The 15,665-nt window shown below is 36.6% G+C and overlaps 1 protein-coding gene across 2 annotated transcripts in view; it reads right to left on the reverse strand.

Moving 5' to 3' along the window:
• Nucleotides 1-7,106: 7,106 nt before the first annotated feature.
• Nucleotides 7,107-15,665, reverse strand: part of ibtk (inhibitor of Bruton agammaglobulinemia tyrosine kinase) — a 48,802-nt gene continuing 40,243 nt past the window's right edge. For both annotated transcript variants that reach the window (XM_067449316.1, XM_067449315.1), the window contains 3 exons: nt 15,207-15,401; nt 9,205-9,331; nt 7,107-7,931 (listed from right to left, as the gene is read on the reverse strand). In XM_067449316.1, coding sequence (XP_067305417.1) covers nt 7,806-7,931; nt 9,205-9,331; nt 15,207-15,401 — 448 coding nt within the window. In that variant the 3' untranslated portion in view covers nt 7,107-7,805. The remainder of the gene's footprint in view (nt 7,932-9,204; nt 9,332-15,206; nt 15,402-15,665) is intronic.

Genomic DNA, 15,665 nt, shown 5'->3' on the forward strand with positions numbered 1-15,665 from the left:
GCTGAAGGTTTTCTGTGATGTGTAGGTTTAGGGTTCGAGGACAGAATATACAATAGTATAAAAATAAACCTTACGCGTGTGGAGTACAGACGGTCATATTACTCATGATGATCTGATGCACCTGTGAGGTCAGTATTATCATCGGTTCCAGGTCTAAAAAACAAACATAAATACAAAATGTCAGACCTTTGTCATAAAAAATGCCTTCATGACCTAATGTGAGAACTAATGATGTTTAATGTCAAGGACGGGACATGTTTAAAGGTGCCATGTCTAATTTGGGATATCCAAGATATTCATCTTCCATTGAAGAAACTTTTAACCCTGGGTTAGGGTCACGAGGATGATTTAAAGGAAATGTATGTAAGTTACATTAAAACATTTAAATATTAGTTTTCCAGGGTTATAACAAATGGCAGCATAAACAATAGAACATGAGGATTCAGCGTCACACCTGCAACGTTTCTCTGATCGGAGATAAACTAAATACAATCATAGGCTATACAGAAAAGGAATGATTCCACTAAAATGATAAACCGATTTACAAAAACAATAGACAAGCCTGTGCGGCCAGACAGACTATATGCCGAGATTCAATTCATTTTTTTGAACTTAGTTTAATTTTACAAATAATATTATAATTATAATAAACTAATCAAATATACTAAACATTCTAAAATCAAAGTTATTAATAAAGCTGCACATAGCTTACAAATTAAAAAGGTGAATGAAAATGAATGTCTTAGACTATATGCTCCTCTATAAAAATGTTCACCACTGTATGAAAACCTTGACATGGTCATGATGGATAAATTTTTTAATTGGGAACGGAGGATTGACTGACTACAATTTTTTCACTCATTTACTTTTAAAAACAGATGGAAAAATAAAAATGTTTTCTGTTATTTTGACAGAAAAAAAGAACACATCGGCTATATCAAGCACCTGAACTTTTATTAAATATTTTACAATTACTATCTGTCCTGTACATAAGAAGATAGGCCTATGCTAATTCTTTATTTAATGCGTAGCATAAAATGATGCGCTGTTTTAAATGCAAAGTGATAGTTAATTCAATCATAAGTCACGCAATAATGCATGCTTACAATAACAGGTGTAGGCTATGTGAAGAATAGAGAGAAAGTGGGAGGTCTGGACCAACAATGTCTTGTCACTAATATACAAGACTTCTAATTGTGACTTCTTTAACTGTAATGCTGGTAGTCAAAATCAAAGACGTCAGACCATTTTATCATGTACACTTGTGTCTTTACAACGCATTATTGACTCATAATAACTTATTCAAACTAAATCACTAAATACGTTTTTCAAACTAAATCACTAAATACAGTGCGTCTGGAAAGTATTCCCAGCGTTTCACTTTTTCCACATTTTGTTATGTTAGATCAAAATCATATTTTTTTTCTTTAATTCTACAAACCTTTGAAACACCTTTGGCACCAATTACAGCATCAAGTCTTTTTGAGAATGATCCTTCATACTCAAGCTTGGCACACCCCTTTTTTTGGACAATTTCTCCCATTCTTCTTTGCAGGACCTCTTAAGCTCCATCAGGTTGGATGAGGAGCGTTGATGCACAGCCATTTTCAGATCTCTCCAGAGATGCTCAATCGGGTTCAAGTCTGGGCTCTGGCTGGGCCACTCAAGGACATTCACAGATTTGTCCCGTAGACAGATTTCTTCTAGACTTGATGCTTGCTATTTAAGCCAAAGCGTTTAATCAGACCAAATAATTTTGTTTCTCGTGGTCAGAGAGTCCTTCAGGTGCCTTTTAGCAAATTCCAGATGACTTAAATCCAATTGAAAATCTATGGAAAGAACTAAAGATAAGAGTTCATAGAAGAGGCCCATGGAAACTTCAGTATTTGAAGACTCTTTGTGTGGAAGAAATGGCCAAAAACACACCTCAGTAATGCACGCAACACGTGTCTTTACTTTGTCACGTGGCATTACAGGTGTCTTGAAGCTGTCATTACCAACAAAGGCTTTTTTACGAAGTATTAACTACGTTTCAGTTCAGTATTTATTACGTTTCAAGCGTGTTCAATACTTTTTCCTTGTGTAATTTAACATTAATAAACATAACTTAATTTACGGACATCTGAGGATTGATTTCTTTGATTTCTTTTCCTTGCTTTCCTGTAGCTCAACCAGTAGAGCGTGGTGCTGGTGCTAGCAACGCTAAGGTCATGGGTTCGATTCCCAGGGAGAGCAAGAATTGACAAAATGTAAATTGAATGTAATGTAAGTCGCTTTGGATAAAAGCGTCTGCCAAATGCATAAATGTAAATGTTTACATGTGTGGGTTGCATGGGTTGTTAGAAACATCTGGTAAAAATTTTGTCAATATAGCACCTTTAGAAATATATTTACTGAGAAAAATGGTGATGTGTTCAATACTTATTTTATTTGATGGACTTTTAGAGCAGAAAAAGAATAATCAGCAAAACAGTAAATAAATACAATAGTGTTCAGCATATTGGTTTCTTAGACCCTTAAAGAAAATAAAAGGAAATAAATAATTCAAGGGCAAGGGTCATTCATAGCAAATTTGAGGTTCAGGGTTGACACACTCGATGGTCTGAATCAGTGCATAAAAAAAATAAAATAAAAAAAATAAAATTAGGTACTAAATAATATAATATTATATAGACCTTACCTTTGCCAAGCCACAGAAGTTATGCTAGAATGAGCTGATTAAGGTGCACTATGTAGTATTTTTGCAGTAAAATATCCAAAAACCACTAGGCCAGTGTTATATATTTTGTTCAGTTGAGTACTTGCAATATCCCAAATGTTTCCAACTATTTGTAAATTGTAAAGAAAATTGCTATTTTAACCAATGACCCGCCAGTCAATTGCGTCATATCTGCGTTACCCTCGGTTTTATTCGGCAGAAGAGCTTTACTCTTAGCAGTGTGAACATGTCACAGCAGCGCCGAGTGAACGCACAGAGGAACGTCATAACATCATTTTAAACACACTTAAATGTATCTAATATGATAAACAGAGCTGCTTTACCTTATACTCATGACCGTAAACGCGGAAGTGCGAGAGCCCGGCGATTGTGTCCCGTCCCGTCATAATAAAAGTCCCGGTGCTCGCGAGCCGTGTGTTTGCGTAACAATCGCTCCAGCGGCCGTGCTCAGCTCCTCAACACTCGGTCCTACTCTGCTTTACACTACAGTAACATTAATAACCGCATCCATGAACATGATTTCTGCCCGAGTCCTATTTTCCACCGGCTGTGAGGTGAAGACCACATGTCCCAAGATACTGCGTTCACACTTGGCGTCATCAAAATACGCCTTTGTTTAGAATAGGCGCCCTCCAGTGGACGGAAAGTTGCATAGTGCTCCTTTAAGGGTTAATATTTGGTTACACTTTATTTTAAGGTGATGTATAGTTACATTGAACTTACTCAAATAAGTACTGAGCAATATTAATGAACTATTTATGTACTAGTTACGGTTAGGGTTAGTTACGTGGGTAATGCTTTATTTTACTTTTTATTTGGTAACACTTTATTTTAAGGGTCCAGAAAAATCAGATAAGCATTAATTAACTTATCTGTCTGCATTAACAGTCTGCAAACATCTGGGGACTGAGGAGACAAGTTGCTCAAGTTTAGAAATAGGAATGTTGTCCCACTCTTGTCTAATACAGACTTCTAGTTGCTCAACTGTCTAAGCTCTTCTTTGTCGCATCTTCCTCTTTATGATGCACCAAATGTTTTCTATGGGTGAAAGATCTGGACTGCAGGCTGATCATTTCAGTATCCGGATCCTTCTTCTACGCAGACATGATGTTGTAATTGATGCAGCATGTGGTCTGGCATTGTCATGTTGGAAAATGCAAGGTCTTCCCTGAAAGAGACGACGTCTGTGTATTGACTGCACTATTCACACAGACCGCCATTCCTCAGAGTGCTTTTTTGTTCTTCAATCGTTTACAAGCAATATAATGAGAACACTGCCAAACGGCTTGGCTGAAAAAAGAGTGCAGATAGTGAAGCGGCTGCTGAAGAAAGCTGCTGAGACTGGAGAGGATCCTTATTTAGCACTGCTAAACTACAGAGCATCCCCTCTTGAATGTGGACGGTCTCCAGGTGAAATTTTCATGAACAGGAAGCTGAGAACACGGCTACCCTCAGCAGAGCACCTGCTTCAAAAGAGACATGGACAGTATTCAAAGAAAAATAGCCAAAGCAGAACCTATGACAGGAATGCCAAGCATTTATGTCCACTGGAACAAAAGGATACGGTACGTGTCAGATGTGAAGGAAAATGGGGACCTGTAGTGAAGGTCATCAAAGAGACAACACCAAGATCCTACGAGGTACTTACTGAGTACGGTAACACGCTGCGAAGAAATCGCCGTCATCTTCTGAAAGTGCCAGACACCTGTATTGAGAGTACAGATGTAGTTATCTATGATGGACTAACTGAGCAAACACGAGTAGAAAAAAACTCATCAAGCTCTACAGCTGTCACTGAAAGTATCACAGAAAACTCACCTTCCACTGAGATGGGTCGGGGAAGACCACATCGTACGACTGATGAATTGTGCTAAGTTGGTTTGAAATAAATGTTTACTTAGTATTTAGTGAGTATTTTCACAGTTATATGCAACAAAGTTTTGTGCAGCTAATGCTAGAAACACGCTGCAAGATTGTGTTGAACCTACTTGTTTTTATGTTATTATGAGTAAGTGCTATTAAGGTTGACAGACCTAATTTAAGTTATAGTTATAAAAAAGGGAGATGTACTGATACTGACAATTGTAACAGTAACCACCAGAGGGCGCCGTTTGGCAGTGTTCCCATTATATTGCTTGTAAACGATTGAAGAACAATAAAGCACTCTGAGGAATGGCGGTCATTGTGAATAGTGCAGTCAATACAGTCTGGATGGGAGCATATGTTGTTCTAGAACTTGGATATACCTTTCAGCATTGATGGTGCTTTTCCAGATGTGTAAGCTGCCCATGCCACACACACTCATGAACCCCATACCATCAGAGATGCAGCTTCTGATCTGAGTGCTGATAACAATTTGGGTTGTCCCTTGTCCTCTTTAGTCCAGATGACATGGCGTCCTAGTTTTCCAAATAGCACGGTAGACTGTGTTCACCAACAATTTTTCTGGAAGTATTCCTGAGCCCATAGGCGCCGATACCGTGTGTGCTCCGGGGCTCGAGCACCCACGGAAAATACCGAGCACCCATGTGTGCCAGACTGCTAGTAGGCTACATTCATTTAAAATTAAACATTGAAGTTGGTGCTATGTGTTTCTGTCAGTCACCTGCTCCAATATCCTATCCACCTATTTTACTGTGTGGACTTGTGTGACATTGATTTTTAATTTCCCACGAAGCTGATCGCGGTTACGTCTCAGTTAAACTTTTCATCTCCAAACCTGTCTGTATTTGTGAGAAGTGGCGCTGTCCGGATTTGAAAGATATGCTACTTTACGGCTTTATTTTTAATTAAATAGGTGTGTGTGTTCGTGTCGGCCGCTGCCCATTTCCTAAGGTTCTGAAATGCAAAAAATGTTTAACTACCTTTTTTATGTCTTTTTTTTAAAGGGCACGTGCGCCCATGAGCACCCACGGAGGAAAACATAAATCGGCGCCTATGCCTGAGCTCATGTTGTGATTTTCATTACAGTAGCATTCCTGTATGTGCCGTCTAAGGGCCCGAAGATCATGGGCGTTTTCCGCTGATAACGTCAAACTCTTTGCAATTGTTCTCTGAGAAACTCCTTCCTGATATTGCTCCACTATTTTTCAGCAGCATTGGGGGAATTGGTGATCCTCTGCCCAGCTTGTCTTCTGAGAGACACTGCCACTCGAGGCTCTTTTTATACCCAGTCATGTTGCCAATTGACCTAATAAGTTGCAAATTGGTCCTCCAGCTGTTCCTTGTATGTACATTTATCTTTGCCGGTCTCTTATTGTCCCAACTTTTTTGGAATGTGTAGCTCTCATGAAATCCAAAATGAGTCAATATTTGGCATGACATTTCAAAATGTCTCACTTTCAACATTTGATATGGTATCTATATTATATTGTGAATAAAATAAGTTTATGAGATTTGTAAATTATTGCATTCCTTTTTTATTATCTTTATTCCTTTTTAAATGTATTATTTTTATTTTATAACTTTTTTGGAGCCAGATTTGTATTTTTGTTTAGTGATGTAATTATATTTCTGTGGCATTCCCTTAGGTTAACTGAATAATAATCTAGTAATTATATTAAATAACTGCTGGTTTTGGGGTTATACATTGCTAAAAGTGTAATAAAGACAATTTGACTCCCTATTCTAAAGTGTAATTTTTATCCTCATTAATTATGGCACTTGAGGGATATTTAAGTTTATGGACCAGAATAAGCCAATAATTAAGGCTAAACTGCCATTAATACAGTACTAATAAAGACAATTTACCCCCTGTTCTAAAGTGAAAGTTTTATCCTATTTGAGTAATATTTAAGTTAATCATTAATTACTAGGCTATTTTTGTTTGTTACAAATGTTTAATAATTTGTAAATAATGGCTAATATGTCCTTACAATACGTTAAGTTATTAATTACTATTGTGTGCATGCTTAACTAAGGTTTCATTTGAACAAGATAATTAATTACCAGTTTATTTAAGCTTTAATAACTAATGCATTATTCTGGACCCTTAAAATAAAGTGTTACCGTTTTTTTATTTTTTAAGTAGTTACTAAAGTAATAACTATAAATTATGCATAATAACATGCAACTAAACCTATAGTAAGTGCACATGCAGTTACATACTAGTACTCAGAACCTAATGTATTACACTGTAACAAAGACACCTTAAAATAAAGTGTAACCGTTACTTGTAAGTATGCATTTTTTTTACTATTATTGCTATAGTAAGTTCATGTAGTAATGCGTTATGTTAAGATACTTTCTCCTATCCAGGATTAATATGTAACAATTGTAAGGCTATTTATTAGACCTACATTAAAGGAGATCTGGACACTGATCATTTTAGGATGAACAATTCACTATATATATTTAGTGATGCATGAAGACATAAAACAACAATCACTGATGCCCACATTCAGCTCTTTATTGCATGCCACTGCAAATATCTTCATTTAACATTAAGCAAAAATGACAAAGAATGAATATTTTATATAGTAACTATAACTATAGTACCAATCATATTCTGATATGACTTAAACAAAAAGCTATCATTACACCCAGGCTCAAATGAGAAGGTCATGTCTGTGGATTTCATGAGGAAACTAAATATAAAGCGCATATTTGTAAATCTCAGCTCCTTTCGCCGTGCACACGTTTCTTTTAAACCAGCTGCTTCAAACAGCCCTTGTGAGCAACCTAATAAAGTCTTTATTGCACGACTGATTGGATTTTCTTCAGCTTGTAGCAATGGGTGAGTTTTATGTGCATGTTCCTGGCCTCCATAAGGAACACACACACACACACACGCACTACCTGTGAGATGAATATCACTGCACCACAGGATCATAAAAAAATAAGAAGAGGAAACACAAACATCCTTTGGCACATGTGGCGACTCTTCAGAGCTAAGAACAATAGATTACACTTCACATTCCAGTCTTTACTTATGAGAAAACTAAAAGCTAAATGAATGAAAAAAGCAGACAGAAGGAAAAAGCAAGCGGCCTAAGAAAACAAAAGTGCATTGTAAAACAGAACAGATGCACCTTAATACTGCCTAAAAGCGTGAGCATGAACGTGTGTGTGAGTGTGAGCGTGTGTGTCAGCGTTTGTTCCAGGTGGGAATGGCGATTGGGCCTTGAGGTGATCTTTCCACCAGTATCAGCTCCTCTGGGTTATTAACGGCCTGGTAATGGACTAGCAGGTCCTGAATGGCTCGTTCTTCAATCTACAGTAAAAGAAAGCAATATAAGGGTCAATGACAAAAATATTTTAAAAGTCTAGTGTAATACACATTTGCAAAGTTCTCAGAAACGTTTACTACCTTTTAAATGATTGGGGTGATTATATTGTTTTAATGTTTCTGAAAGAAGTCTACATTTATCTAATCAAAAATACAGTAAAAACAGTAATATTGTGAATTAATGTTTTATATTGTAAAATGTAATTTATTCCTGTGATCAAAGCGGTATTTCCAGCATCATTTCTCCAGTCGTCAGTGTCACATGATCCTTCTGAAAGAAATCTTTCTGATGATGATTTGCTGCTCAAGAAACATTTCTGATTATTATCTCTGTTGAAAACAGTTGTGCTGATTAATATGTTTGTAGAAACCGCTATGTATGTTTCTCAGGACTCTTTAGAAAGTTTAAAAGAACAGCATTAATTTTTTAGTAACAAAGTAAAGTCTTTACTGTCACACAACAGTGTCAAATTTGATAAATTTTAACTAAAGTTTAGATTTAATTTAGTGCTCTCAAAATAAGCGCGTTAATGCATGCCCAGTTCAACCTATTAAAAATATTAACACAATAAACGGACCATAATAAATGCTGAAATTGATAGCTTTCAGTCATACTGTAATGTTTAAAGTCTATCATTAATGTTTAAAAATAATAATAATAATAATAATAATAATAATAATAATAATAATAATAATAATAATAATAATAATAATAATAATAATAATAATCTGTTTCATAGAGACATCAGTATCAGTGATACTGGCCTTCATTCAGAAAAAGATGCCATTAAACAAATATTTTAAAAATACTGTCCAAGTTGTTTCTACATTCATTTGAAGAGTAACTGTAAAATAAATGCAATATAAAAATATTAAAAACTCTGTTATAAATCCTGATTAATTAATAAAAAAATTGCAATTAATTAGTTGTTTTTTTTAATCGATTGACAGCACAAATTTAAAAATACAACATCAAACGGTGTAAAAAAAGCAAAAGGAACATTTCCGTCACGTGTACTCATGTATTCATTATCATTCAACAAGTTGAAATGTTTGAAAGCAGAAAGTAGTAGTTTGGTTTTTAAGCCACTTATGTTGTTTTCTTACAGGAAAGCCTGAAATTTCCAGTAGTTAACTAATAAATGACGTAAATTTCAGTCAGTTAACTAATACATGACGTAAATTTTATCAATGCTGGGGAAAGAGTTGAGTCTAAAAATCACCATCCAGTCACACACATAATGCAGAATCTGGTTACCTGTATGAGCGCTAGCGGCTTCTCACGGCTGCGGATAAGTGCGGCTTCTTGTTTTCTCTCCTCCTCCACAATGGAGGCAAATGTAGAAGTGGACGGAGGGCTCCCAACTGCTCTCAGCACCCAAGGGCTGATGGGAAGAAGAAAACGAACACAAGAGGGGACGGGTCAATGCAAAAAGTTGACTTTCTCCCATTGCTTCAATGGAATACATATACACACACACACACATACATAATGTGTGTGAGTGCGTGTGTATACACACACATATATATATATATATACACATACACGCACAAACACATTATGTATGTATGTATGTATGTATGTGTATATAAATATACACAATACACAAACACACACACACACACAGTTCTGTCGACATCGGTGGAAGAATGTAAATAAAACAAAATAATAAAAAAATATTTTATATTAAATTTCACAAATAAATGGATTAATAACAATAACCAGTGTTGGGTGCAACTCTAAGTAATTAAAGTAATTTAATTACTTTTTCTGTTACTGTCTGATGTAACGGTTTTATATTGAGTTGTTCTATAGTATTTAATTCATCGGTGGATTTCACATTAAAACTTTACATCTAAAGATAAAATGTATGGTTCTGTCCCTCTTTAGATACTTCACTCAGTTTGAGAATAAATTATGCAACTTTATATTATTAATTTGAAAGAAGTTAAAAAAGCAGTTTTCTAAAAAATGTAGAAAGTACTAGGCAATCCAATACTTTTTAGAGAGAGTAATAAGTACAGTAATTATTTACTTTTGTAACTTACACAACACTAAAACAATAAAGGTAAATCAATCGCTTTCCACCCGAGAACAGCGACACACAGATTTCTAGGGCTGTGCAATAATGAAGAAAAATGCGATAGCACAGTGATTTTCTCGTTCTTCTGTTGTCTGTCACTTTAAAAGCTAATGCACGGATCCTATTGACACGCATTTGGTTTCTTTCCCCAACTGATATTGTTCACTTAACAAGTGACTTGCTGTGTGCATCGACCTAAAACGTACACTTTTCACAATGTTGTAGTAGCCTATTAAAATCATTCAGATTAGAGGTCGACCGATTCATCGGATTTGCTGATTAATCGGCACCGATAGCTGATTGGTGGAACAGCTGATCGGTTAGCGACAAAAATCAATACCGATAGTTTTTCCGGTTTGCGTCCGTTGCGGGAGCGGCTGAGAAGGCTGCTGTCATTATACAGTAGCCTACGAGAGCTCTGAGAACTGTCTGCTGGTATTATATAGCGCGAGAGCGACCTCTAGAGGCCAAATGAAAAACTATCTCTGATTGTTTACATTAACACGTGAGGACACGTGAGGCTGCGCTTCACAGAGCGCGCTGACACATCTGATGCGTGTTTAAAACACCAACAGAGAAACGGTATGAATACAGAACACTTCAGTACATGTTGCCAAATCATTATAAAGTAATTGATTTGTTGACTAGATGCTTTAGCAGGGGAAGAACAGCAGTATATGTACTTTGTCGTCGAGGCTGACAGGACGCTAACATTAGCAGCAACGGTTACCTCAAGCATTTAAAACGATGTAACTGAGAAACTTTTATTGATGTGAGAAACTGTATCATGCATCCACCAGAAATATAAACGCATTAGACGTTAATACATATGTTGTTATTTTGATAAGAAAACCGTTGTGTTCTAAAAAACCGAAATGTGTGGATTTATATGAAATGATAACATTTAATATAATACAATAATATTCAATTTGTAACATTAAGTAAGGTTAATAAATGCTGTAGAAGTATTATTCATTGTTAGTTTTATCTGTTAACCTTTTTTATGCACTATGAACTAACATGAAGAATTGTATTGCTCGAATATTAATACATGCTGTAAAATGTACATTACATAATGCATTTAGTTCATGTAAGCTAGCTAAATAAATACATCCTTGTTAACAAATGGGATTTGCAGTCTGTTAATTGACATTTACATACATGTTTCTAGGTTATAGCTAAAGAAACATTTATTTGTAATATTTTAATGTTTTATTTATTTTCTGTAGTATTTTTTTTCTGTCAGAACTCATTTTAATATTTACATATGAAATTTAACACATTTTCATGGTTCGGTACTTCTTAAAATTTCTTGTAATAAAGTTCAGCACTGCTTTTTTACCTGTTATTTTATGTATTATTGTTATATTTTAATCTAGTATCTTTTTAAAAACTATCGGTCGATTAATCGGTTATCGGCAAGCGAGGTCCAACCTAGTTATCGGTATCGGTAAAATCCACTATCGGTCGACCTCTAATTCAGATATTGCGTGCCGTTGCGATTTGCATATTGTGATATGTACATTTGCGATATTATTTCAATAATTTCGATATATTGCACAGCCCTACTGATTTCCTACAGCCTGTCCAACCGGCCACTACCTTCTCATCGCAAGCTCGTGAACACAGATGACGTCGAGCCCCAGGGATGAGAGTGTTTGTGACAAAGTTTGCCCTTATCAATATAGATTACAATCCCAGACGGCCAGTGGAGCGCTGCTGATAAATATTCAGACCGGTGCTCGAGCGCTGGAGTCATAAACACGAGCCCAGCGCGCAGCTGACGTGAGCGAGAGACAGAGAGACGCCTGGTCACAGTCACACATCTGCAGGCTCAGGTCAGATCAGGGCTGACACATGCTGAAGGAGACGTCCTGGAGAGCAGAGCAGCCCAGAAAACACAAGAGCTGCTTGTGCGTCGTATATACACAGACGTCCACTCTCTCCTGTTGCATTCGGGTCTGTTCTGACCCGGAAAGACTACATCACTTATTGTTTTTATTCCATAGCTTTTAGTGTAAAGATAATATTTTTAAGAGTGTTAAGACCGGCAAAATACACAATTTTTCTCGAGGTGGTTGAAAACAAATGTAAGATGTAACCATTTAAACTAAATAGATGATCCCACAGTAGCAGCACGAATCTCAAGCTGTCTGACGGACATCTTGGCATGGATGAAAGAACATCACCTGCAGGCTGCAGCTGAACCTGGCAAAGACTGAGCTTCTCGTCTTCCCTCGACTCTACAACATGACTTCACCATCCAACTAGGTCCATCCTTAAATTCCCCAAGCAATGTCCAAAACATAGTATTTCAGGCACTTTTTGTGATTTTCACCTTCCTGTATTGCTTCCTCTATTCCTCAGTTGCTAAGATGCGTTGGATAAGTGTATGCTAAATACAAACAAAACATCTATTAGTTAGATCTGTCTCAAATTACTTCTGTAAAACGCATTTGACATTTTTCTATACCGACACGCGCATGCACCATAATTCTGAAATTAAAATAACTCAAGTTATAATTATACAACTATATCAATAAAGAAACAGAAAAAAAATAAAAATAATAATGAATACATATAAAAAATCTTAAACTGTGTTCTGAAGATGAACGGAGGTCTTACGGGTGTGGAACGACATTAGGGTGAGTCATTAATGACATCAATTTCATTTTTGGGTGAACTAACACTTTAAGATCACAAACAACCTCCGTAATTATTACAAATGATTAGAGGTCCCCAGATAATACTAATCCAGTGTGAAAAAAGGCTTACGACTAACTGTGCTGAGCTATATAACAATGATTTGTTTTCTGTCGATGAATAGTGAATAGCTGCTCACAGGTCTAATAAAAACACACAATATATTTAAAGCACATTTGCTGATTCCATGGTATCCACAGAGATCAAGGGTAACACAGGTACGATGTCATTAATTGGTGACGCACACACAAGATCCGTGTCCTGGTTAACCCCTAGAGGTCGGCTATCGCTTATTTCTCTGGATATTTGGGATAATGCAAGTACACAAGTCAACAAAATATATAGCTCTTTTCTAGTGGTTTTGGGATATTTTAATCCAAAAATCTTACATATTGTGCCTTTTATAAAAAGGTGGTACATAAATTAATAACATGGTAAAATCATGGTGCCATGCAAAACATTCACTCATTAATGAGAAGTTCCTGATTAGATACAATTCAGTTTTAGTTGAAAAATATGAAGTTATTACTGTTTATAAGCTTGCATTCCACCTGGTCTAAGTAGACTCGGGAATGCAAAAGGTGTGTACCATTTTTAATGCATTAGGAGGGTTAAAATAACAAAATGACAATCTGAATCATCTGAACTTCAGACGACACTGGGTTTGCATTATAAGCACAGTGTACAAACCAGACGCCACCACGACAAAGCAACTAGTGCCAAGATACGGTCACTCTGGTTTCCATTTCAGTGATTTCCAGATGAAAATTTGAACACATTCCCCCTAGGTTGGGGAAAAATCTAAAAATTTAAATGTGATGTTTTTGCACACAATGCATCATGCAGTTATCATCCATTTAATGTTTTCATTGCTACTCATTTATACAGTGTTTGGTCACTTGAATCTATCTTTAATGATTTCACCTGCTGCAGGTCCCAGAAGACCCCATTACTCCTTTGAGAAAACAGTACAAAAGAAACCATATCAGCCTAGAATCACAGCAGTAAATGTCAATAGATGTACAGTAACATGTGGCTTCAGTCGCCACTGACTACAGCAGCTCAGTCACATGAGACGGTTCTCTCACAGACCTTGTTATATAGAAGCATTACAGCGCCCTCTAATGGAACATACAAATCAACAAGAATAATACCTGCTCTCACTCACACACACACACACACACACACACACACACACACACACACACACACACACACACACACACACAGATCCAAAAACTAGTGAGTGTCTAGAAATGCAGCTTTTTCTCATTTATTTTAAATGTTTGTCATCCGCCTTTCCAATAATAGTGTGCACAAGCAATTCGGGTCATGCGAATATTAAAAATATTTTACTGCTAGAATACGTTTACATGATTTTAATACAATAATAAAATACTGCACATTGCTGCACCATCACTGCCTGAAATGCTGGTTTTTTTAATTATTTTTATTTGGTCTGGGTTCACTCATGTGATTCTAAACCCAGTGCATTTGCATTCATCTTACCTCATTATAAATGTGCATAGTGCATGATTGAAAAATTAACATGGGTCAATTTACTGTTTAATTATTAAATTCACGCTAATATACACAGTTGAGTAAAACGACCTTGTGTCTACTGTATATGCATAAAGGCAGGCTTTCGGCTGCTGGCAAACAGACTCTTTTGAGGAGACAACTGATTGAGAGTTATTTAATTGCAATGACTGAGACTGAGTGACTGCACTGAGAATAATAATCATACAGACTGAGTCTGGTTTCCCCCAAGGTTTATTTTTCTCCATCATGCCCTGATGGAGTTTTGGTTCCTCGCCACTGTCGCCTTTGGCTTGGCTTGCTCAGTTAGGAAAAATAAAATTATGATCCAAGTTATTTAACTAAATATACAAATAAAATTAATTAATTAGGTCTTATTTAATTCTATGAACTATAATACTGATCTGCCAACATTGTCGCTCTATGATCAATTAAAATGAGCTGATAACATCACTGTTTTCTCCAGAACGACTGTACAGCCAAATCTAATTTTATTGCAATATTGTCCCGTTTAACACTGTGAAGCTGCTTTGAAACAATCGTCATTGTAAAAGCGCTATATAAATAAAGTTGATTGATTGACTGCATGCTCACTCTCGCTCGTATCCCCGATAAATTGTGACCACCTTTAACTAATGACATCATCCTCAGATAATGAATGCACAGGGTACTGTATTTCCTGAAGTGCGCACCCGAGTCGCAATTGCTTTCTTGTGAATCACGCCACAGTTCCAGTACATCTGAACTCAAGACCTCCTACCATGGTGCACTGACATCTTTCACTTCAACCGTTTTTTTTCTGAACCATGCCCCGTTTCAAACCAAACTGCCAGTGTAAAAGCATCCTTGGACTTTGTGAAACGGTTTCCAGTTTCATCATGTGCATCAAACATTTAGTGAATGTATATTGTGCATTGAACGATCTGTTCCTCACCCCGCTGGTTTATCCAGGTCGCTGCTCTCGGCACATTTAAAGCTCACTCTTTTGGCACACATTGGCGGTCCTGCAGTAGCCACCGGACTCCTGGCCTTCACTGGGGAAACCGGAGCGGGTTTTCCTCGCAGTTCCTCCTCTACTAAAAGATCCCGGAAGGAACGGGAAGAGGGCGGTGACTGAACTGCTGTCGACCTGACAACACAATAAATGTAAGGTTTGGGTGAGTGAGGAACTGATGAACCGAAAACAACGGCAGGGCAAACATCATTAGACAATCACTGCTTCCATATACGTCTTTCTGTTGTCTCGTATATACAAGCTTATTCCGTCCATTAAATCGAAATATCTGCACATGGTCAAAGCAATGCCAAACTGTGTAGTCGAATTAATAATATTACAAAATAATTGTCTTCTAAACTGATAGAAGACTGATACTATCAAATAAGAACAAAACTT

Source organism: Pseudorasbora parva, chromosome 7 (genome assembly GCF_024679245.1).
Source record: "Pseudorasbora parva isolate DD20220531a chromosome 7, ASM2467924v1, whole genome shotgun sequence".
In the NCBI taxonomy this organism is placed as follows: Eukaryota; Metazoa; Chordata; class Actinopteri; order Cypriniformes; family Gobionidae; genus Pseudorasbora; species Pseudorasbora parva.